We start from the raw sequence: 25,711 nt of genomic DNA, 5'->3' as shown, positions 1-25,711 counted from the left end.
TTTTAGTAGATGGGTTAAAGCATAATCTATTGAGCATAAGTAAATTGTGTGACCTTGGATATGCTGTAACCTTTAGAAAATCTGATTGTAGGGTCATTAATGAGAAAACATGGGCTGTTTTATTTGTTCCCAAAAGAAGTGAAAATGTTTATGGTCTCACACTAGATGATCTTAAAGTTCAAAATGTGACTTGTTTCTCTTCAATGGAATCTGAAAAATGGATATGGCTTAAGAGATTAGGACATGCTAGCATGTTCTAAATCTCTAAGCTTGTTAAAAGAGGCTTAGTAAGAGGTCTTCCTAATATTAAATTTGATAAGGACATCACTTGTGATGCTTGTCAAATGGGTAAACAAGCAAAAACCTCTTTTAAACCCAAGGAAGATGTCTAAACTAAGAAATCATTGGAGTTCTTGGAGAAAAAAGTTATGGCATGGTTATTGTGGATGACTACACTAGGTTTGGTTGGGTGTTCTTTCTAGCTCATAAATATGAAACATTTTCTGTTTTTGAAAAATTCAGCAAGAAGATTCAAAATGAAAAGAGTTTAAAAATTATTTCAATTAGAAGTGATCATGGCAAAGAATTTAAAAATCAATACTTTGAATCTTTTTGTGATGAAATAGGCATATCACACAACTTCTCATGTCCTAGAACACCACAACAAAATGGTGTTGTGGAAAGAAGAAATAGAAGTTTACAAGAAATGGCTTGGGCTATGTCGTGTGAATATGAAGTTCCCAAATTCTTATAGGCTGAAGCTGTAAATACAACTTGTTATGTTTTAAATCGAACCCTCGTAAGAAAATTTTTGAAGAAAACTCCATATGAACTTTGGAAAGGACATCCTCCCAATCTTAGTTACTTTCATGTGTTTGGCTGCAAGTGTTTCATACTGAATATCAAAGAAAATTTAAGAAAATTTGATCCTAAAATATATAAAGGCATTTTTCTTAGTTATTCCACTAATAGCAAAGCATATAGAGTATATAACAAGAACTCAAAACTGTTGAGGAAACCATGCATGTCACATTCTGTGAGTCTAATTCTGTTCCTAATGTTTGCATTGATGATAGTCTAGGTTTTAAAGCTGAATTGCCTAAGAATACTGAGTCAGTGCCTCAAAATTCAAGTTCTCAAGAAACTGCACCTGCTAGCAGTGAAAATCTAAACTCTGCAGGAGACAATTTGGAATTATCTTCTGTTGCAGCAGAAAATACTGATGCAGAGGCCATTGTTGATCAGGAGTAACCTGAATCCTCAACTCAAACCAGAAGGCCTAGGGAATGGAAAATTCTGAGAAATTATCCTGAAGAATTTATTATAGGTGACCCCTCCAAAAGAATATCAACTAGATCATCTTTGAAAAGAGTTGAATCTAACTCCTTTGCTCTTATATCAAAGATTGAACCTCAAAATATCCAAGAAGCATTTGCTGATCCATCTTAGGTATTAGCCATGGAGGAGGAATTACAGCAGTTTGAGAAGAATCACGTTTGGACCTTAGTGCCTCACTCAAATGAAAACAAAGTCACTGCACCAAATGGATTTTCAGAAACAAATTCGGTGAAGATGGAACCATTGTTCGAAACAAAGCAAGATTGGTTGCTCAAGGATATGATCAAGAGGAAGGGATTGATTTCGATGAATCATTTGCACCTGTAGCTCGAATGGAAGCCATCAGATTGCTCCTTGCATATGCAGCTCATTGTGGCTTCAAGCTATTCCAAATGGACGTGAAGTGTGCATTCCTCAATGGTATAATAGATAGAGAGGTCTATGTGGCTCAACCTCCTGGATTTGAAAACAAAACTTTTCCTAATTATGTTTTCAAACTGGCTAAAGCCTTATATGGTTTAAGACAAGCTCCTAGAGCTTGGTATGAGAGGCTTAGCTCTTTTTTTATTGAAAAATAATTTTCAAAGAGGAGCCACTGACACCACTCTATTTATTAAGAATTATAATGATCATTTTATTCTTGTGCAAGTGTATGTTGATGATATCATTTTTAGTTCAGCTGATAAGGCTTTGTGTGCAGATTTTGCTAAACTAATGACAAGTGAATTTGATATGAGTATGATGGGAGAATTAACCTTCTTCATAGGCTTGCAAATTAAGCAAACTGCAGAAGGCATATTTGTGCATCAAGAAAAATATGCAAAGAAACTTGTCAAGAAATTTGGGCTGGAGTGTGCCAAGCCAATGGGAACCCCTATGCATCCTAACATCAAGCTTGACAAAGATGAACATGTTAGAGACGTTGATGAGACATGTTACAGAGGAATGATTGGTTCTTTGATGTATCTAACCTCCTCAAAGCCTGACATCATACAAAGCGTTGGTGTATGCTCAAGATTCCAATCAAAGCCTAAGGAATCTCATCTCTCAGCTGTCAAGAGGATCATCCGATATGTGCTTGGTACCACTAATTATAGTTTATGGTATCCCAAAACTGATTCTTTTCAATTAGTGGGTTATTGTGATGCAGATTTTTTTAGGGAAAAAATTGATAGAAGAAGTACTAGTGGCATGTGTTGCTTCCTTGGCAAGTCTATCAATGTATGGTCAAGCAAGAAGTAAGCAACAGTGGCACTCTCCACTGCCGAAGCTGAGTATATTGCAGCCTCTTCTTGTTGCTCTCAATTATTATGGTTGATAGTTAGCTGATTATAAGCTGAAAGTATCTAATATTCCATTGTTTTGTGACAACATGAGTGCTATAAATATTTCAAAAAATTCTGTTTTGCACTCAAGAACAAAGCACATTAAAGTTAGATTTCATTCTATAAGAGAACATGTGCAAAATAGAAATTTAGATATTCAGTTTGTAAAATCTGAAGATCAATTGGCTGATATTTTCACTAAACCATTGATAGAAGAGAGGTTCTGCAAATTACGAACTACTCTGGGCATTCTTGATTCATTAAACTTCTCTTAATTTTTCTGCTGTTCTGGTTTAAGCTTTTTGTCTCATAGATCGAGATGAAATTTTTCTGGGCAGATGATGAGTAGAGTTCATTAACTCACTGTGGAGACACCTGGACTTGCAGATGGCTCGTTAGACTTACTGGGCTTGGTGTGTATAGTTGTTCAAAATCATATGGGCCACCATTGATGAAGCGACTTGGGCCCTATGTGAACTTGGATATCTGAAAGTTACCTCTGGTCGCAAAACCTAACATTATACAACATTTCATTTTTTGGGCCTTCTCTGAACTTACAATCTAAATTTTTGTTTGGGCTTTCTTTTTAAATTGGTTTCCATTTATTTTCCCTTTTAATTTATTTTGAACTAAAATCTCTGAAATAAATGTTGCCTCGATTACAGCTGTAACATCAAAAGGTTTTCAAAGTTTTGTTTTTATCTTTTCAAGATGCAACCTTTACACTTCTCCAAGCTTATAAACTCTCCACTACATGCACCCTTTCACACACCTCTCTCTCCACTCCTTCAATCCTTTCTTCACCTTCTGAAGCAAACATGTGTCCTATAAGTATGGCTTGCAAGAAAAGAGAAGTTTGCAGAGGCTCTTATAGTGGTGCTCACTCTTCACGTTCTCATTCCTCTTCTCCTACCTCACTTCACTCACAATCATCTCCTTCTCCAACTAACTCTCCTCCTCCCTCTCCCCCCATCACTACTCTTGAAATGGCTTGCACTAAGACCACTGCTCGCAGTCCTAGCGTGGCTCCTCGCCCTACTCCCACTCCTCCTAATGTCTCTCAGCCCAGGTCATCCCAACCCATTTCTTCCCGGGGTAAGAGACCCCTTCGTGAAGAAGACGAAGCTCATCCCTCCTCCCAGGCTCGCTATACTCGCAGTACAGTCATTGACTTTCCTCTTTGTCCTGTTTCTGAACCTAAACTATCCAATCCTATTGCTTACAAATCCTTCTATGTTGAGTTTCCCAAAGAGCCCTTTGATCGTCGTCATTTTCAATCTCTCATGAACTACCTGTTTTTCTACAAGAGTATTTACAAGCGTACTCTCTGTCCCTTTAAGCTTGTCAATCTAGATAAACATCATAGGAAAGGTCTCAACTTTGCACCTCTATTTGCATGTCAAGGATGGATTCCCATTCTGTCCATTCGTGAGAAAATCTATGCTGATCTGGTGAAACAGTTCTACAGCAACTTGTCCTACAAAAAAGGGAGAATCGCCTCATTTGTTAAAGATCAGGTGATCATTCTTGATAAGTATCACATAAGCAAAGCCCTAGATTATCAGGACAGGGGGATTGATATGTATGCGTCGGGTAAGTGGGATGAAACTCTCAATGTGTCTTACTTTGAAGCCCTGAGTACTGTGTGCATCAATATTCCTCTCCTAGAAGGTACCACTCCTACTAACAAGTCTCTTGGCCCAATCCATGCCCAGATGCATAGAATTGTAAACCATATAATTCTTCCTCAGAGCGGCTCTTTTCAACGAGTCTCATTTTGTGACACACTGGTTCTGTTTGCTCTTCTCTCTAAAATTTCAATTTCTTTTGCTTACTTGCTAGTGCGGCACATGCATGCTTGTGTCAGTACTAAAAACGCTTTACCTTATGCAATGCTTCTTACAAAAATTTTTCAATATTATAATGTTGATTTTGGGGCTGAGATTTCTAAAGAATGTAACTCATATATCAAAGGGGGTGGTGCAGTAAAGAAAACAGCACCCAGGTGCCGCAACACTCATGAAGGCACTGATGTCCCATCTCATGATGAGGATCCACTGATTCCCCCTTCAACCTCCACCACAGTCAAAGTTATGACACGGATCATGAAAAATGTGCTCGAGGAGTTCATCAATCTCACAGACCTTCTCCTCACCCATGGAGCCGAGCGCAAAAGGAATCAAGTCATGGAATAAAATGCACTCAGGAAAACCAAGGGGAGGATTCGGATTCTGAGAGACTTTGTGGAGGACATAGAAGCTGGCATCACAACCACTGACAATGAGGAGGATGATGATGAAGCCTTCACGGATTTAGACTCTGATGCCAAGAACATCCTATCTCATCTATGCCTTTAATTGTTCTTTTTTTTTTACAAACTACTGTTATTTTGTTGGATGACTGTAACACCCTTAAATTTTTTGATACTTATATACTGTCTGCATTAGCTACTGACAAATTTTGTGCAGGTTTTTTTCTTTTCCTCCTTGATGACAAAAGGGGGAGAAAAGAAAAGAAATGTTAGCATTGGCTTAGGTTAAGGACAATGATGCTTGATGCTTATTACTATGATTAACTTTAATTTGCCATGTACTGTGTGTTATAGTTGGTGTTAATTGCTTTGTGTTTAGAGTCACTATTACTGTGATATATTGCTTGAAAAAATTGGTCTTGGCTGTTTTAAGTTTTATCCAGTTGAAGATGTAAGCCATGATTAAGGGGGGAGAGAACTGCTAACATTGAGGGGGAGTACTACACATTTCGGATGGTCATCAAAGGGAAGTGCTCTCAACTCATTTAAATTTTTGTTTAATTTCAATTATCCTCTCTTATCATGTTTGTCATCAAGGGGGAGATTGTTGAGTTTAGTTTGATTTTGGGCAAACAAATGATGACAAATATTGGTTAGGTTAAAAGTCCAATATTGTTTAATGTGTGTTTTATTGTTGCAGGCCCATTACTCATTTCACAGCCAAACAATGTAGCTGGTTTATTCCAATTCCCTTGGTGCTTCAAGCTAATGCACAAGCCCAAAGCATTTTAACATAGCACAGTTCAGCAAAATAAAAGGCTATGCATTTGATAAAAGAAAAAGGGCAGCTGTCTACAACATGAACAAAGCAGGACAGCTGGAAGAAAAAAAAGAAATAAACAACACAACAAGGACAGTCTCACTACTCCAAGAACATCAGTAAAGTAACATTCAGATCATAGGTGAGCAAAACACAAACTTGCAAAGAGTAGAAGCAGCAGTGCAGCTCCTCGGATAACAGGGGTAATGGAGCAAAACAAAAAGGTAGTGCATGCCAAGGAAGAAAGCAAAACCAAGGACAGAAGAAGTGGTGGACGGGTTCCTCAACCAGCAGAGTTAGTGGAGCAAAATGAAAAAGGACTGCATGCCAGCAGAGATAGCTCTAACGGGTAGCTAGTACAAAAAATGGAAGAGGCAAAATTGAAGGACAAGCTGAAGACATATAAGAAGTCTCACTCCAGCATTTGAGAGAAAGAAAAAGAGAGAAAATTCAGAGTATCATCTATTCACACTTGAGCTGAATTCTTTTTCTTCTACCAGTGCTTAATTTCTGATTTTCTTTGTTTTGGCTATCTTGTGTCATCTTGTGTATTGAGAAAAGGCTGAATATGTGAGTGAAAAAGCCAAGAGAGAAAAGGCAAAAGTGATGCATGTAAAAGCCACTGAAGTTCTGTGTATTTGAGTTGTTGAACTAGGATTAGTTCTCCTTGCAAAGTTGGGTTAGTACTTGGTGAGTTTGAATCTGTGTAGATTCCCCTTCCAAGTTGGGACAGCACTTTGGGTTGCTAAGCTTTGGTGAAGAAAGTTTAGAGGTAGATACTAGTTGAATTAAGGAGTAATTCAATAGTATTGATGAATGTAATCAGTGGATTATAGTAAAAATTCTACCATAGTTTGTGGTAGAAACTGGACGTAGGATTCATTGCACTTAGAATCTGAACCAAGATACATGCTGGTCTCTTTCTCTTCTTCTCTTCTCTTTTTTTATTCTGCACATGAGACAAAACAAAAAAATATTCTGTAATTTCTACTTCTTCAAAAATAAAACTTAAAAAGTTAATTTTAAACAAACTTGATTTAACCCCTTCTCTAATTCAATCAGAACCATCAGTTATGATCAAAATCAAAGTGTCTCTAAGATAGAATTTTGGAGCAATTATTACGAGATGGTTTGACAGTCTCTAAAAAGCTGAATTAGTTTTGCCTGAAAAAACAAATTCAGATTTTTGGTTTTTTTTCCCTTAGTTCTTTTTAGTTTTTCAATTTTCTTGTTTTCCCTTTGTACATATTGTTAGATCTCATCAATACATGTGTGGTTTTAAAAAAAATTAGAATTATAAAATAAGAGCTCTCATGTAACTCTTATAATTTAAAAAAAAAATATTATACTTAATTAATTTGATTGTCAAAACTCAAATTAAATTAAGAGTTAATATTAATTATGATGATATAATTAATTTTATCTAATAGCTATTAGATATGAGTAATATTACATATCTAAATTTTTTTATGAATTAAGTTTAACAAAGTTAAATAATAAAATTTAAAATATTGCTATTCATAGCTAATTTTTGTTGATATGAGACCAATTTAATTGTATTTCATTAACAAAAAAAAGACTTAAATATGTAGCATTACTTTATATATGATAAAGGATAATTTATTCCTTATTTGAGAGATGGATATAATTCACTTTAAAATAATAATAAATAAAAAAAGAACGCAATTAGATCAGAGAAACAAAGATTATTATTAATTAATTAACAATGGATCGCCTTAATTTGGTGAGAGGTGAAGTTGAGATTGATAACGCAAGCCATTTCTATGGTGTTTCTTTTCTTGATGATCTTAAGCAATCGAACAGTGCCATTGAATCTTGCATAACTTGTGAGATTCAACGTCCCTGAATGATTCCCAGAAAGCAGTGTTACATTATTAGGAGACCTCACTTGCATGGTAACATTCATTTCTTTGCTTTTTCTTGCCTTCACTGTGTCGCTGTGTACGCGTGCTATGTCACCGATTCTTAAGCCGCCGTAGACCACACTCACCTCGCCATTCTCGTAACTGAAGCCACCGTAGTTGGGATTCGTGATGGTGAGATGGGTGAGGAGGGTGGCGTTGAACAAGGAAGGCAATGAAGAAGTAGGGTTAATTAAACGGATTTGAGTCAACGTAACTGACGTGAGTTTGACCCGTGGGTTTCTGAAACGGACTATGGATGCGAAAACCAACAGAACTGCACAGAGGAACACAAAGGCAGCCAAAACGAACACGAAGCATTTGCTGCTGCTTCTTTGTTGGTGTGTGGCCTTGTAGTACAATGCTGTCTCTTGATCTATTCTTGAATGCTTATTTTTCTGTTGATGATGATGATGAACATCTTGTTGAGCCATTCTATGATTAAAAACAGAGTTGTTGTCGATAGAGTTGTAATGTTGTTTGGGTTCGTTGTTACTTGTCAGTTACAGAAGCTGATCAAGTTGTTGTTTAGGAGTTTCAGGTATTTAGTAATTGAAAGGTGAATAGACTATAAGTCTATAACTATGAAAAAGGCTCTTGCATTGGCTTCTCCCATGTTACGTTATAATTTATAATAAATGAAAGGGTAGTGGAATCACTATATATTTATCACATCGCATTCGTGTATTAATTCATGAGTGCATTCTTTTACCATCTCTTTCAGCTTGAATTTGAATAGCATCGTGGGAAATGCAATTAATAAGGTTGAGTTTCTTTTTATGAGATGATAGTTAAAATGTGGATATATGTTACGCTAAAATATTTAGTATGTCAAATCATCAAATAATTTTTAATTATTATTTTCACATAAATACATTTTCGTATGAGTAGTCTAACTTTAAATTATAGCTGAATTCAAAAATTGAAATTATCTTACAACGATCACAAATATTACTTGTCACTTCTCATCAGTTGTAAGCTGTAAGTTTCATCATCTTAGCTGCATGCTTTTTGTTTCCATTTTATTCTTTCCAGCGAATAGATTAGCTAACTTTTGGAGGCAGCATAACACAAGCTGTTCAACCAAATTGACCGAAGCTCCATATGGCAAGCCTTAGCTTCATGGCGTTATGCTGGGAAGGAATCGTGTTCCTTCACTGCGCCGGCTTCGCTGTCAATTTTATAGTAACCCTGTTTTAAGAAACAAAAAACTAATGAATTTAGTTTTTTGCATTGTAACTTTTTCAGTATAAAACTATTTTATGGGCACGACAACTCGATCTCACAAAAATTGCAATTGCTGTCATCCTAAGAATATATGAAGTAAAAAGATGGCCACAAACTACAACAGCAAATATTCTGCTATCTAAATGTCAATCTTCTGAAAATTATTAATTATTAAACCAGTAATTAAGAATTTTGTATCATGTAGTATCCATAACAGAAAGCACAGACCATTACTCTGGTTGGAGCGTTAGGCGAAGTTGGAGAAAGCTTGAGACTTGACAGGGTCTTTCGCCATCTAAATCAGAGAATTCTTTTTCCAAAATGTTTGAGAGTTTACTTGATTATTTTTCCATATACCTATTTCAATATTTCACCTTTTTTCCAAAACAAAATGGAATTTATGTAGTTCTATCTTGGGTTCTTTAACATATCTTTGATCACGCCTAACATGAACCGATATTTAATCCCCTGACATGAAATTTTAGCTTTGTCCCTATGTTTTTGTAATGCACGGTTCAGCGGAGGTGATACATACATGACGTGTTAAATAGGTGCAAGTAACCAATGAAAATTACTGTAAAAACAATAGTCTACTTATTTCTTTTTTTTTTAATGATTGGTAGGGTATAGGCAATGACCAGATGGAAATACATGCATCAGCTAATTTGTTTCGTTTAATTTATGTTCACCACTGGCGCCACTTTGGCAAAGGAAAAAGCAAACACTATACTAGTCTCATTTACAGTATATTTGTATAACAAAGACGTGAAAGAAATCAAATTTCAACATCAATATTCTAGAAAGATTCTGGAACCCACTCTTAGGAAGATGAGGAGTTTAGTCTCCCCCTTTCGCAGTCCTAACTACATCCACTACGTACTATCATTTTCAAAACTGTCTATATACTATATACTATATTGAATGTATCAGCCAACAATATACCCTCCAAGAAGTGAGAACTTAGATCAGGTAAACCAACCTATTCAGCTTAGCTGTAACACACCGTTGCCAGTGCCCGCGCACAAATCCCATTGGGCAGCCGCCACATGCATCATGCAATGCCGCTATGTACAATGCTAGATGCTTCACAACATGATCTATCTATACACGTGTATATCTTATCGAACCTAATTTTAAAATTGGTGACGAGAAGTTGCTAAAGTGTTGACTCTTGGTAGAGATAGGAAAGGTCCTTCCAAATTCCTTAGAAATGCTCCTTGTGGAATTCAAATTTCGTTGTGCCTTTCTGGTTGAACTCAAAGCAGAGTTTGCTTAGTTCTTTTGCCAACACAGGTGCACCACAATAAAATACCCCTGATATTAACGTGGACACACACGATGTCAGCACACCATGAAAGCAAAATCTAAAAACGTATGCTCGGTGGAGATTGACTGACCTATTCGTCCATTACTGTGCTTTGAACATATTTTAGAGAAGACTTTCTTCCAGTTTGGCCTGGCAAAATGAGTTCGCACCTGATAGTAATTCAAAGAACCAATAAATTGTCAATATTATAATTCTTAAGAAGACAAAATGCATAACAGGGTAAATAAATTGCAGAATTCGAGAGCTCACCCTTGTCCCTGAAACAATATCGACTCCATTTTTTGCATGGTTGAGGGCCTGCACCATGGTGATGAGGGCGGATCTGGCATCGCCTTCCTCGTATACGCTGGTCAAGTAGTTGTGCATCTCGATGACACCCTGAAGTCCATAATTAGATACTTGCACTTTTTGATTTAGCATCAGGGCAAAGGAATACTAAGAACTAATATTTTGAGAAGTAAACAATTAGTACCCTACCCTTTGGTCTAGATCGGCAACTTCATTCATGACCCCTTTAAACCAATCGAAAGAGCCTTGCTCTCTTGTTACCCAGTAGAAATAAGCGTTGGTAGTCTTGAGTGTTTTCTTCCGCTTTGGAGAAATCTTATTTAGAGATGCCGGGTCTGTATTCACAGCACTATGTTCTGAACCTCTACTTGAATCAGACACTGAATCCTGTATGTAGTTGCAATCATCATGGCTATTATTTCCATCATATTACACGTCCATGAAGCCCTTTTTGGTAAGGGTCAGATTGTCAAACTGTTATATATATCTAAGAAGAGGATCTATAATTCTAAAAGAATACTCTATAATGAATATTTTTGAAACTCTGTTCCACAAAGACTCACCGCCAGCTCCTCCATTTTGACAATGCTGTTGAGCAGATCTTTCAAAATGCTGATAAAAGGAGTTGCTCCTATTCCAAGACCGACAAGTAATAGGACATCATATTTTCTATAGTCTTGTGCTGGCGCACCGTAAGGTCCGTCTATCTTCAGCTTGGGTAGACTGTATCAAATATTAAGAACAAGAAACATGGAAGAAATCGAGCATAAATGTTTGTTCTATATAAGTAAGAAGATAAACAAACAGAGTAGGTCAATCATGTTGTCAGGTACCTTTTCTTGGTTGTTTCATCTGCCCTGAGAAGTCCACTTTTCCCTGCTACGGGAGGCTCACAGGCCTCAGAGAATACCCTTTTAAGCTCCTGTGTCCAATCACCCAGTTGCCGAATGTGAACACTCAGATAGTCATCGTCAGGGGCGGAGGTAATAGAAAAGGGATGCCTGTCACACATACATTGTTCAATTCGATGGTCAGAAATTTCATGACGCTTATGGAGTTTACTAGAACTAATGTGGAACAAATGAACAACTAAAATAGCATCTTACCACTCAAAAGGAGAGACAGCGGGACATTGCACAAACATGTACTGTCCGCTCTTGTAACGAAATTGAGGTGGCTTTGACATTTGTAATGTGAGAACATTTCCAGGATAAATGGCAACCTAATATTATCCAAAGTACCAAGAGAAGACCCGTAAGTTGGATTTTTTTTTAATTCAACTGTAGGTTCTAATCTATGATTTTGTCATTTTGGATGCACGCAAGGGCTTGTAAGCAAAACTGGTAAGAAAGTGAAAAAAAAAAAACTAAATTTGTATAAATAAACTCTTATCTGCTCACCTTTTTTAGATGGACTGTGTAGAGGCCAGAACGGAAGAATCTGAGTGTTCTTTCTCCAGCATAAAGTAAAACCGGAACTGCAAGATACATCCATGTCTGAAACAGAAGAATTCATCGAGTAACTAAACAGAAACTAGCAATGCATGGTCCCAAATAATTGAAATCAGATAGGAGAAGTTATATACCGTTTGATGGTACCATTTGGTCACGAGGTAAAGCTTTACACCATGGATGATGAGCAGAACATAGACAATGACAAAGAGGTGGTGTGAATACCAGAAAGCATTGAAGCCAGTGAGTCTATTAAATGGTTTAGGTAGCTTAATAAGATTTCTCCTAAACAGTTTTGTTGCAAGTGTAAACGCTATTGCCATAAAAATCACCATCAGAATTCCAGTCACACCCTCGGGCCCTTTAACAAGGTCTCCGTAACTTGGTTTATGTTTGCCAAATACGCCATGCAAATACTTGTCATAAAGAGCATCTGTCGTATTTACGAGTCTTGGAAAATCACAAGCAAGGTGATCACCAGCATGAAGTATAATACCAATCACTATGCCCGCAGCAATAGTCTGTAAGCATCCATAACCATACATTATATATATATGTACGTACTTCCGATTTTCATTTTCCTAATATGTTATGATGTCTCATGCTAATGTACACATAGTGTATAGTAATGTCATGTTTAAATGAACATAATTCAGAGATGTTGATGTTAATTTGGTGTGTACCTTATGAAAGTTGATGTTATCATCAAAAGGTACAACGTAAGCCAGCTTAGTGGACCTGAGCCAGGTTATAGTGTTTCTGCATACGGGCAAGAGTATCAGTGCCATGTTTAACTTTAGAGTCTCAGCCGCGCCTTTGGCCGTGAGTAGACAGTAACCCATGATATGAAAAGCATCTTTCTGCTTGTACTGAATGAACTTCCACGTGAAGAGCCCAGTCATTGTGGCAATCCACAATGTTAAAACCCAAAGTCTCTTCCAATTTTCTTGCAAATAGTAGAGCAACCTGCGGCTCATCCTACGTATCGGACTTCTCATCCTTAGCCCGTGGAGGTTCTGACTCAAAGCTTGACTTGTGTAGCTTAAGGCTTGGCTGTAGCTTAGGTACGTGTCTTTTTGTAAAAGAAGGGTCTCCAATTGCCATAGCTGTGAATGCCAAGTAGTTTGGGCATGAGGCATTATTATCATTAAAAGGACAATAATTTCCTAATTAGAGGAAGAGAATAATGCAGCATTATTTCCGCATGTGATGATTAATGTTGGTATGGGCTTCCGTAATTCATATAAAATATCATTTAGCAAGAATATAAATACACGAAATCGATGTTCTATATATGACCACAGGGAAAAAATCTTATGTCATCTTGGTTAGCATTAATTTTTAATTTAACTTAAATTTTGACAATTAATTAAATTAATTAAATATAATATATTTTTTTTGTAAATTATAAAAATTACAAAAGAGATTTTATTTTATAATTTTTCTTAAAACTATATATATTAATTAGATCTAACAATACAAAAAAAAAAAAAAAAAACTAAAATGCTAAAAAGAATAAAAAAAAATCAAAAGGTAAAATTTTAAATTTAAAATAAAAAAGTAAATAAAATGTTTATTGAATAAGAGTGAATTCTATAATTATTAATGGAGTTGATATAAGAATGGTATGATTTTATAAGTATGAAGTTCAAGTCATTTTATTATAATTAATTAGTTTGATTGTCAAAATTTAAGTTAAATTTAGAGTTAATATTAATTATTTTGATGACATAATTAATTTCATCCAATAACTATTAAATTTATTATAAAAGATAACTTACTCTTTATTTGAAAAAGAGTTATATATATACACGCATGTGTAATAAACTCATATCGTTATGAAGAGTATATTATCACCTCGATGTAGCCAAGTCTTTCAGGGTCTAACTCTTCCATTATAAGAGCTGCATATTCTTCGGCCTGCTCCTTCAGTCTGGATAACTTATTTGCTGAAGCGCTTAACTCGATTATCTGGAAGGAAATGAGACATAAAAACCGTGTAACATAAGTTTAGTAGTTATTAATAAAAAAACTCACAATGGTGTTACCTATATACGTAGTTTAACCCCTTTTTTTCAGGGTAACTTGGTTTTTTTCATATCTGTACAAATGAAGATAATGGTAGACTTAAGTTTTTCTTTTTCAGGAAAGGTTCACTTATGTTTACTTCATTTAAAAAAAATAATATATTATCATCCAATCAAATTTATTCTTTCGAAACATTGACCAGTAATAAGTATATAAATGTAAAAGATATAAAGCCAAGACTCCTTTAAAATTATCTATTCAAAGCATAGATAAATAAATAAATAGTGATGCATCAATCATTAAAATATTTTGTAAGTCAAGAGATTTGAAATTTAGATAAATTTAATATATTTATTCGTATTAATTTATTCATAAGTTCGCTTTCAGAAAAAAATCAATAAGAAAAATAAGAAATAAGTGCAAAATTTATGGACAGAAATAAATATTATTTTCTTCCACAAGCATTTGAATTATTGGGTTGAGAAAAAAAAATTTTGACGGTACGAGTATGACTCTCAACATTATGTCATTACGTAGATGTTATATCAGGACAATATGTATATCCCTAAAATGACGACTTTGCCCCCACCAACCCCACTGAAAGACGTCCCCATGATAAATTTCAAGAATTTGGTAAAATAAGATAATAATGAAAGTGCAATCTGTATGACCAAAGCTGGAAAAGTAAGACCTAGTTCATTGATTCTGGAATGTGTACCAACTAATAATAGCTAATATTATGCTTTAGAACATGGGAATTGGATAACGTCCCGAGTGGGAATACTCAATATTAGTAATTACTAATTAGTTTTAGAACCTGTATAAATTAAGGTTCACTCAATCCTGTCTACTGACTACCGTTGATTTTTTGAACTAAAGTGGACACCCTTGGAACACGAAGGAAAGCTTATGAAGTAAGCGAAAACAAGCGCTTTTATGCCCAATACCCTGCTCCGATTTTAATTAAATTAGTTAAAGTAAAAAACTTAAATTTTTATAAAAGAATTGGTCCTCAGCAAATATCAATATTTACTGTTCTAGAAGATTTCGAAATACATTGATTTTTTCAGGAGATTAATTTATTTTGTAATGATGTTTTTATGAAATTAACTATCTTATAATAAAATTTATTAAGAATTTATTTATCTAATATGTATATTAAAAATCTTATTCAAAATAAATAAAAAAGTTAATTTATTTGATAGAAATAATTTTTAAAGACTTTAAAAGTAATAAACATTTATTTGAGACTAAAATATCTTATTTAAAATTTGTTAGACTAATTTAAGTGTTTGTTTGTTAAATTATTATCTAATATGAAACTTCATATTTATTCTAATTAGGCATGTTAGATTAAAAAGGGGTCAATAAAAAATTGTAGAAAAGGGGATGAATAAATTTTTTATAAAACACTTCCAATTGATAAAATTTATTCATAAATCTTCATAACAAACTTCTATGTATCTATCTTAGTGGCTGACTATGGCAAACTTGAACTATCTTTATCCTCATTAAAAATATATATATATTATTCTTATTTATTTGACAAAATTATTATTTTTTAATCATATACATTTGCTACTCTTATATTTAATAAATCAATTTTTGTAACGTACAAATTAAACAATTTTATGCTCGAATAAAATACGAGAGAAAATTGATCGACGACCATACCTCCTTCACTTCTTCTTCTGCGATTCTACCGTCTTCATTCTTGTCCACACTGAAAATGAATAAATTTAAATTAGACAATGAATACAGTTATACAGAATGAATGGGAAAAATAAATATAGAGGTAGGCAAGGACAATGATAATAATAAGAAATACATAGTGGCTAGCTGGCTTACATATCTTATATACTACACTAGATAAGAAAGGAATGGAAGAATTTAAATAACTAATTAAACTAACTTTAAGATAATAATAATAAATAATAATTAATCAATCAATGATTACATGTCGAAGAAGAGCTGGAGCCGCGAATCAAAACTTTGATCAGTAATTTGGGACCAGAACTCGAATAGGTCGTCTCTGCTAATCTTTTCAACCTTCAGTCTTCGTCTACGACTCAGAGCATCGAACAGTTCTAGCGCGAACTCCTTGGAATCTTTCATCCCTTCACAAGAGAAGAAGGAAATTGGCATGTCAAGTAGTTACAAGTTCTAACTAACATATAAGCGCGATAAAAATGGACAAATAGCAAGTGGATTAGACGAATAGAAACTACAAAATGCACATGCAAAATGCAATAATGTAAAATTGAGGTTTGAAAAACAGAAACGGACCTATGCATTGCGCAAAATCGGTGCGGTGGAGAAAACCGTCCTTGGCGAGCTTATCAAAATTGCTCCTCACCTCGTTCCAGGCATCCACGCCATTGGATTTACTGCTGATGAATCTGAGTCCACGGAGCGCTCTGCCAGCGCCGGAGCGAGTTCGATCAAGCTGAGCGCGTTGCTTCCTGAGATCTCGAGCGGCCAACGCTGCCTCGCACCCGCCGCCGTGGCTCCATGAAAACCGCCGCAGCTCTTGCGAGAACTGCCTCGCTCTAGCAAACGCCTCGGCCTTCAGCTCCTGAGAGAACTGCCGCAGCCTATTGGAAGGACTCCTCCTTCCCGTCGGCGATCTGACGGAGGATGCCGGAGTCGCGTATCCACTACTTGTGGCTGCGGCGTCGTCGATGTTGAGGACTGTGACCGGCTCGACGCCGCGGAGAACGATGGTGTTATCGTCTTGAAGATCGAGAGTAACCTCAACATACTCATCATCGGCGAAGGAACTGTATTCTGTTCCCGGCGAGGTCCCGCTGCTAACTGTTACTTTCTCTGGAACTGTGTCTGACGCCCATCGGCGTTCGTGCTTCGGAAGGCCACTCATTGATCAGCGCAACAACTAGTAAGTTTTTTAATAATCTTTTTACTCCTTTATACTACTAGCATTTATTTTCTTTTTTATTTTAATACAGAACCAAAAACAAAAAAACAAAAAAAGAAAAAAAGGAATGTAGCTTATGTATGTGAGTTTGCTATATAACGCGATTCGGCGCGCGTTGCTAACGTGCGCGGTTGGTTGAAGGAGTATATACCTATATATATTTGAGGGGGTCAGGGGGATGATGGAGTTTAATTAGGGCCTTAGGTGGAAATTACAGAGGTGAAGGGTATTGAGAATCTATGGGAAAGAGACACGAACGCGTAATGAGTTCGATGTAGATAGAAATTAGCTAGAAAGAGTTATAGATGCATTGTTCATCCAGAAAAGGACAAGCTCAATAAGAATTGCTTTGGTTTAGCAGCTGAATGAATGAAAGGCAATGAGTATAATTAATGAGGAGCTAGTTATATATGTATAGGTTAGGAGGACGTGATGATAATTAATTGGAGTTGGGATGGAGAGCAAAGATTCGTGGTGGGGAACAGCGTTCTTCTTTCTTCTTTTCTTTTTTTTGTGAGAAAAAGGAAAAGGAAATGAGAATAGCGTTAGTTATTAATTAATAAATTATAATCTTATACTATATTAATAGTATATCATTAAACGGGTGCGTGGCTTTATATATATATACGTACTAATTAATGTACATGTACATATAGGAGAAATAGGAATGAAGTGAAACTGGAATGGTAGTGATAGTATGAACGGGAAGACAGAAAGAAAGGAAGGGTTGTGTGGTGGTGGTGGTGTGGTGTGGCGTGGCGTGGCGTAGATAGGTGGCAGATGAGAGAGTGGCGGGGTCAGAAAAGAAATTTGCATGTATATGATGAGTATATGTATATGTTAAATTGTTAATGACTGTGTGGGGGTGGTGGGGCCCACAATTCGAGAGTCACCGATGTCGACGGCAGGGATCACCGAGTAAACTCCACTCACGCCTGTCTCCTTCACTTGTTTTAACTTTTCTTCTCTTCTGCTTGTCCTTTTAAATATTCATATATTATTAAAATTATTATTTTTTATTTTTTCGAATTTAATTTTGTGTACAATATTAGCTCAATCACCTCTATTTTTAATGACAATTTATGCTGCTGATATAAAAGATCATTACTTTTTACAAATGTAATGTTATATAATTAGTTGTATGTTTAAAATCATTTTACTGTATTAAATTAAATTTTATTTTTTATAATATAAAAAAGTATATAAAAATAAAAATAATATATACCACAATATTATTCCTATTATGTAACATTCTTATCTTAACACACACGTCATTCATATTTAACCATTTTCTATTTACACGTGAAATTTGAAAAAGTATATATCGAGCTCATCATGTCCTATATATTTATTAAACCATATCATCCATTTTTTACCAACAACTGCTACATAAAACTTCTTGAAATGATGAAAAATATCCATATTTTTTTATTGTTAAGTATAACCAAAAGCAAATAATTTTGTCAATATACGTAGTTACAGTCACAAAAATGAATAATCGAAAATCAACTTGCACTAAATGATTGGGTTCCCCATTTACCACTGATAGAACGTCATAATATTAAAAGAAGACTAACCAACTTATTAAATAGAGATTAACATAATTCAACTAGCCTAAGTGGTTACATTTCTGATTATATTAGGTTTTCTGTTTCCTAGTTCATCATGCAAAACAATCAAATAAAACTCTTTAATTTCAAGAATAAATATCATGATCTGAGAAGTAATGCTTATTTCATGTTAACAATATTTCGTGGTGTATATTCTCATTGTATAATAATATATAAAAAGACTTTCGTATGAATAATAATACCCTAAACGACTAATATTTGTTTAAAAATTAAGTGCTCTATTAACACAAGATTACGTAATAATTACATTGACTTGGATGTACCTATATAGAGGCCGGTAGTTACCTAATCAAAATCAAATGAAAGGATATTATAATTAAATATATGATATTATTGAAACCAAAACTTCAGCTATAGCGGGCAAGAAAATTCTATTATACTCCACACGTAACACGAAGCATTTCAAGTCTCACATTTTATGTTATATAAGAAAATAGATTAAAGTATATGGAGAAAAATAAACAAAGGGTGGTAAGAATTATATATTGTGTAGAATAAAATATTTATATTTATTTCATGAAGGAAAAAAATAGATAGTGCGGTCAAAGTAGCAATAGCATAAATTTCATGACTACCGATCGATTATATTTAGTGGTTGATACTTCATTTCAAATGAATCATCCATGCTTAACACATGTGAATGGTAACATCATTTTAGTATGAAAATACGAATATGAATGATATATCCGATCCATGTTCATAGCTTGCATTAGCAGCATTTTGTAAGATTAAAGTAGAAAAAAATTAAATAAATAAATAAACGCCTGAGATAAAAAGTCTTGCCTGCGCCCTGCCTTAGTTTATGAGTAATTGCCAATATTTTAGACATGTGGAAAAGGATGGTCCTCACAGAGACTAGAGAGCGCGATGAAAATAAATATACATGTTGTGCTAAAAATATTTCACGCAATATTTAAAAAAGTAATTAGCTGTCTACCTATATATATGCTCGCATAGAATTTAACATGCATTTTATTCTAAGCATATAGTAGTATCCAAATATTAAATTATTTTTATTATTGAATGGATATGTGTGTATATATTAGATGTTGGTAGAACTATAGAAGTCACTCCGATTCGCACGTCATCATAGGAGGAGTGGATAAAGAGGTGGCTCTTCAATAGTAATATGATTATTATCTCAAATATCTACCAACTACAATAAGAAAAATGTGTATAGAATTTGAACCCTGTATCTGTATGCAGTCAAATTCGATTAGTTTGGTCAGTTTATATTAAATAAATTAATAACAAAAGATATAATTAATAAATGAGATATTATTCCACTGTTGATCTTGAATTAAATATGAAACATTCTCCAACCATATAAATTAAATAACATAACTTGTACCATAAGGCATCGCCTCTGTTTCTCTATGGGGAAAAACAAATCAATTCGGGGGCACAAAACCCGTCCCTTCAGATTGAAACAGAAAGGAAAAGTAAAAGTAAACAAGGAAAAAACGAGTAGAAGAAAAAAAACATCACCCACCAACTACTCCATACGCCATAAAATAGTAAAATACAACTAATAATAAACAGAGATAAGAAAGTCCAACCAATATTTTGAGTAGTTTGACACCGTATCCTAGAAACATGAGATTAATTTCCACCACTAGCTAGTTAACGACTTTCACACTGTAACTAATTAAGAGATTTAGATACAAGTGAAAACTTAGTGAAGTTCGAAAGAGAAAAAAAAAAGGTGTTTTGGTATTGTTAGAATGTTGAATAAATCATAGGAATGAATTTGATTCAACGCTTGTTTGGGGGAAGAGCACCATGACTAAGCTAAGGAACTACCAACCTGCTGAATGTTGATTCACATTATTATATTATTGATTTTCTATAGAGATATATAAGTAGATAACATTTTGAATGGTATACTTTTATGATACCACTCATCTTATAAATACTAGTCTTTTTTCTTTAGAATTGTTTTATTTTTTATAAATTTTTTTTATTTATTTTTTGTTTTTTTATTTTATTTTTGGAGTTTATTCAAATATATTTTTTATAATTATTGCTATAAATAATTATATTTTTAATACGGTTAAACAAACTAGAAAAGCACGTGGCCAACAATTCTTATTTGAAATGCCATGAGTTTGATCCTAAGCCAGTAATTTTGTGGTATGCATTTGTGAGTCGAAGATCTGATATTAAGCGAGGATGATATCACTTCCAATCTAATAGCTTAGTTCTCATTGAATATAATTAATGTGACAATTCAAGGAAACAAAAAAGTACCCTAAATTGCATACTCTTCCTGACATGTAAAAGAGGGTCTTTGGTCAATTTATTTGACCGAACTGAGCAAAAGAGTGAATAATAAAAGGAAGTAAATATTTTGGCCGCAAGTCATCAGCTACTCAAAACCTAGAACATGGGCTTTGGTTCCTTGAAGGAGCTCATCAAACCCTATAACATAGGCCACTTATTAGTAAAAATCCATGGCCACATATGATTATGAAACAACGAATTACCAGTATTTATGGTGCGATTTGAATTGATTTAATATATATATATATATTCGATTTGAATAGTAGTTTTATTTGCAATATAATTTAAATTTGATGAAGTTTTTAAATAATTTGATCTAATCCTATCTAATTTCAAGTAATTTGTATTAGATTAGATTTGCAATTTTGTACATAAACAAATAAATATAGGGTTTTTTACTTAAATAAATTGTATGGGAGTCAAAATTACCTGATTCTCCTGAAACAGATTTTGCAACGTGATTACCCTTTTTGTATTATTATATAAATCGTCCTAGGTTGCAAAAGGTTATATAAAACATGAATCATCTCACCCTAGGACGATTAATGCATGGACTTGTGAGGCAAATTAAGAGTAAATCGTGGTAGGGCTTCTTGGGTTAAAAGTAGAGTATAAATCGTCTCAGGGTAGTAGGTTTCACGTGTTCATGGGCTAAATCAAACTGGGCTGCCACGATTTATGTGTTATTGGGACCCTCTTCAGCTTGGGATGATTTATGTGTTAGTTTGTAACACTAACTGGGCTGGGACGATTTATGTCCAAGTTAGTAACCTTGAGGACTCAAGCACGAGTCATCTTTGTTGTTGCTGCGGCGTAAAGGGTTTAGGGAGGTTTGGGAGCCACCATTTTTGACCGGAGAGAAAGTTTGCGGGGAGAAGTGTTTTCGGGTGTGGGACCAGCCGGTGGCGGAGGTGCAACTGGTGGTGAGCAGAGGCGTCTGACCGAGGGTGGTGGCAGTGGGCCGCCGATGGCCAGCTGGTAGAGTTGGGGAATCTCTCCGGCGATGATAATGGCCGCGAACCAAGGAGATATGTACCGCCTGAACGGCATTGCGCATGTTGCCGGATTTATCGATCAAGAGGTAAGTTTTTAAATTTTGTAATGTTTTTAAATTTTGGATGATATAGTATGTTGGATGATATTGTATAGGGTGAATATGCATCTTAGAATATTTTTTTATTAAGACGTTGCCGGATACCATGTATAGTGATTTAGTTAGTTTTTGATTTAGTATCAGACGTTATAAATCAGTGTTCTTAATAAATTATGGAATTCGCTCATGATAGGGTGATGGTTCTGACGGTAGAATCCCATGAAATTTGCTGATTTTACTATTGAGTTCGGACCGGACCGGACTGAACTGGACCAGACCGAACTGGATCGAACCGGACCGGTTCGAGGGAAAAACCAGGCAATCGGATCCTGAGTCGGTCCAATCTGATGATCTGACCGGATGAGGCAACGAACCGGTTGGGTGTGGTCAAACCCGGAGTAAAATGGTTTAAACTGATATCACTCGGTAAGACCGGTTCGATCGAACCGCTTGAGTTTCAAATTTTTTTAAAAATGTTGAAGTTGGATTATTAGTGAAAATATGTATTTAAATTTTAAATTTTAAAATTTTTAATATATTTTATTTTTTAATTATATAGGACTGGGTCAATCGGTTCAACCGGTAAATTTCCGGTTGAACCATTAACCCGGTGACTTGATCGGTTCGATTGTGACTTTTATGGTTCTTACATTATATTGGTAATGTCGATTTGAACATGAATGTTATTATGAACATATCAATTTTGATGGCATCTGTGAGTTGGATATTTGTCTTGGACTAAGTTATTTTCTATGTGTGTGTGTATAAGGACCCGAAATAATGATGTGCTTATGCTTGCGTATTTTCAGCCAACCCGGTGCGTTAGGAGCGTGCATCGGCAACAGAAGATGATACTGCATGATCGTATACTCCCGTACTTAGATCGTGCGAACCTATTACATGTTGCTCGGTTGAATGATTATTGGTTCAAGCTTGATGAGCCGCTGATCAGTGCTTTTGTGGAGAGATGGCGTCCCGAGACACATACATTCCACATGCCATTTGGGGAGTGTACCATAACACTACAAGATGTGGCATACTAGTTTGGCCTTCCAATTGACGGTCATGCAGTGAGTGGGTGCCTCAGCGACTTCGAGCAATTGATGGAGGGTGGCAAGCCTGCATGGGTGTGGTTTGGAGAGTTATTTGGTGAACTCCCACTGGAGGACTGCATCGATGACTTCACAGTTTCTTTTTCTTGGTTCCAGAACAAGTTTAGAGTATTGCCCGCTCATGCGTCAGAGGAGACGGTACAGATCTATGCACGGGGTTACATTATGATGTTGTTGTCCACTGCGCTGTTCACGGATAAGTCTGGTGCCAGGGTACACTTACGGTGGCTCCCGTATGTTGCAGACCTTGATGGAATCGGCAAGTACAGCTGGGCTTCGGCCACCTTGTCTTGGTTGTACAGGTGTCTCTGTAGGGTTGCGAATCGGAATGTAAAGAACCTTGCTGGACCGCTGTCGCTACTACAGTCTTGGATATTTTGGCGTTTCCCGGCATTCAGGCCTAGAGGGTTTGATGCTATTCTCTGGCCGCTTGCTGCGAGGTATATCATTTTGATGCATAATCATTGTCATGCACATGTTTGTATCATATTTTATAAGCTCACTTCTGGTCGCTTTGTATTGGATCAGGTGGGGTCGGTTTCTTCCGTCGTCGGATGAGAAGGGACCATATGTGATTGCTACCCGACACAGATTAGTGAGGAAAAACTTCCACAAATCCGTGTTTTCGCCTTCGACTAAACCGAAAGCCACTGGAAGAATGTTCGAGTTTCCATCTTGGGCAATAGCCATTAGCAGAGTGCCGCCATACTTTCCATACAAATGGGTCCCATCAATGGATATCAGTGGCTTGCAATACTTAAATGCCTCAATGCATGGAGGAAACGTCCAAAATAGTCGATGAAAGAAAATCGTTGACGCATCTACGGTATTACCTATCCTCACTGGCGAAGTACGCAAAAGCGCAATAGTACCCGGCATATACAACTGAACCCCGATGATCCACCGTGGTATGTGGTTGTAAGACTCCTCCCAATCTCCATATATCTGAGCAATTGCCTTCTGCTTGCCCATCCAAACCTTCCTGTAGCTGGGCTTGAACCCAAACTTTGAAGACACCGCATTCTGTAACACCTTAACCGAGACTGATGCATCAGCCATCACCAATGATAAAATCGAGGCACATATGACATGTAATCGAGCTGCCTGTGATCCATTGATATCTCCGTTGCTAGACACGTGTGTGGTCCATTGTACTTTCTAACTTCCCAGTAGCCTTTCCTCTGTCTCATAGTGACACGGATCAGCCAATTACAACCATTCCCGAACTGGACACACTTCCCATGATACTTCAACTGGTCGGACTCAAACACTTTATACTCTACACCCCGCCGAATATTATAACTCTTGATTGTCAGTACAGCTTCCTCTTTTGTTTCAAACCGTTGCCCGACCTCAAATTCGTCCGTGCCAATCACACTAGGCCTTTCTCCGTGAATCACCGGGTGATGCTGATCTACATTTGCGGCCTCGTTCATTGCTTCAAGGTCCAATGTGGTAAAGTGTCGAGGATACTGCTGCGTACCACTGCTACCATGGGTTTGAGCTCCCACGGCAACTGCGGTGTCCTCTTCGCCATCGCTCTCGTCACCAATAATTGGTGGCTCCGAATATGACCCATCATCACCTATAGCCTCCGCAAACGGATCTCTCTCTCTTACATCCATGAATGCGGGTGCACCGTCCACTACAGATTCAGAACCCATTGCAGCTGCAAGCTGGCCGAAGCTACGCCCATCACCCAAGTCATCACCCGAGACAGGCAAATCAGCAGCAAAAGAGGGGGACAAAACAAGTGGAGTCGCCGGTTGCCCTGTTGGAACGGCAGTGGAAGTTTCTTCTATGACGCCAGTGGGTAGATTCGGAGCAGTTCCCCCACTGCTGCCCTCCACGTCAACCATTCTGACAAACAACTCCAGCGCGCCTAAGTCGGGAAATCTTGATTGACTGTGAAATATAACTCGCATGTCGTCATCACCCAACATCGCGTACTTCCCAAACTTAACATAACCTGGCTTCAATGATATCGGAATACGAAAAAATAATTGCTTCACACATTTTTTACCACACTTTCCAGCCTTCTCTAATATACTACTGTGCAAATCCATCAACGTCGTTGACGGAGTTATAAACACACCTATCTGCTTTTTGCTAGAAAAAGTTACACCCTCACTTGTGCTTTCATCTATTTTTCTCCGGTGATGCACTAACAAGAAAATACTCTCCGCCATCTCTCACACCCTCAACATATGTCATGTGTGGCTCGTCTGTTTGAAACTCGTTTATTTATAGAGTTTCTGCCTGCATAAATCGTGCTTGAGTCCTTAGGGTTACTAACTTGGGCATAAATCGTCCCATCCCAGTTAGTGTTACAAACTAACACATAAATCGTCCCAGGCTCAAGAGGGTCCCAATAACACATAAATCGTGGCAGCCCAGTTTGATTTAGCCCATGAACACGTGAAACCTACTACCCTGGGACGATTTATACTCTACTTCTAACCCAAGAAGCCCTGCCACAATTTACTCTTAATTTGCCTCACAAGTTCATGCATTAATCGTCCTAGGGTGAGATGATTCATGTTTTATATAACCCTTTGCAGCCTAGGACGATTTATATAATAATACAAAAAGGGTAATCACGTTGCAGAATCTGTTTCAGGGGAATCAGGTAATTTTGACTCCCATACAATTTATTTAAGTAAAAAACCTATAAATATAT

General features: G+C 36.2%; 3 protein-coding genes across 3 annotated transcripts; all 3 read right to left on the bottom strand.

Annotated features, from left to right (window-relative positions):
* Positions 1-7,454: 7,454 nt before the first annotated feature.
* Positions 7,455-8,090, bottom strand: LOC107640246 (late embryogenesis abundant protein At1g64065-like). The gene has a single exon (XM_088486820.1). The coding sequence runs from the start codon at positions 8,088-8,090 to the stop codon at positions 7,455-7,457; it is 636 nt and encodes a 211-aa protein (XP_088342946.1).
* Positions 8,091-9,613: 1,523 nt separating this feature from the next.
* On the bottom strand, positions 9,614-17,607 carry LOC107643100 (respiratory burst oxidase homolog protein A). The gene is made up of 14 exons (XM_021123171.2): positions 16,264-17,607; positions 15,935-16,094; positions 15,652-15,700; positions 13,807-13,920; positions 12,633-13,055; positions 12,084-12,470; positions 11,899-11,994; positions 11,605-11,720; positions 11,332-11,499; positions 11,062-11,221; positions 10,688-10,885; positions 10,460-10,588; positions 10,281-10,359; positions 9,614-10,197 (listed from the first exon to the last, which is right to left on the bottom strand). Exons 1-14 carry the CDS (start codon positions 16,853-16,855, stop codon positions 10,088-10,090), a joined length of 2,781 nt encoding a protein of 926 aa, XP_020978830.1. The 5' UTR covers positions 16,856-17,607; the 3' UTR covers positions 9,614-10,087.
* Positions 17,608-24,089: 6,482 nt separating this feature from the next.
* LOC107640245 (uncharacterized) lies at positions 24,090-25,220 on the bottom strand. The gene has a single exon (XM_016343782.1). It carries the CDS (start codon positions 25,218-25,220, stop codon positions 24,090-24,092), a length of 1,131 nt encoding a protein of 376 aa, XP_016199268.1.
* Positions 25,221-25,711: the final 491 nt, after the last annotated feature.

Source organism: Arachis ipaensis, chromosome B5 (assembly GCF_059453495.1).
Source record: "Arachis ipaensis isolate K30076 ecotype BB chromosome B5, ASM5945349v1, whole genome shotgun sequence".
NCBI classification, from domain to species: Eukaryota; Viridiplantae; Streptophyta; class Magnoliopsida; order Fabales; family Fabaceae; genus Arachis; species Arachis ipaensis.
This window is presented reverse-complemented; position numbering and strand designations above follow the sequence as displayed.

Coding starts and splice junctions, on each gene's coding strand:
- LOC107640246 (XM_088486820.1), bottom strand. CDS start 8,090: ATGGCTCAACAAGATGTTCATCATCATCATCAACAGAAAAATAAGCAT.
- LOC107640245 (XM_016343782.1), bottom strand. CDS start 25,220: ATGGCGGAGAGTATTTTCTTGTTAGTGCATCACCGGAGAAAAATAGAT.
- LOC107643100 (XM_021123171.2), bottom strand. CDS start 16,855: ATGAGTGGCCTTCCGAAGCACGAACGCCGATGGGCGTCAGACACAGTT. Junction 11,995..12,083: donor CCAAATGGTACCATCAAACG/GTATATAACTTC, acceptor CTTCTGTTTCAG/ACATGGATGTATCTTGCAGT. Junction 10,886..11,061: donor TCAAAATGGAGGAGCTGGCG/GTGAGTCTTTGT, acceptor AACTACATACAG/GATTCAGTGTCTGATTCAAG.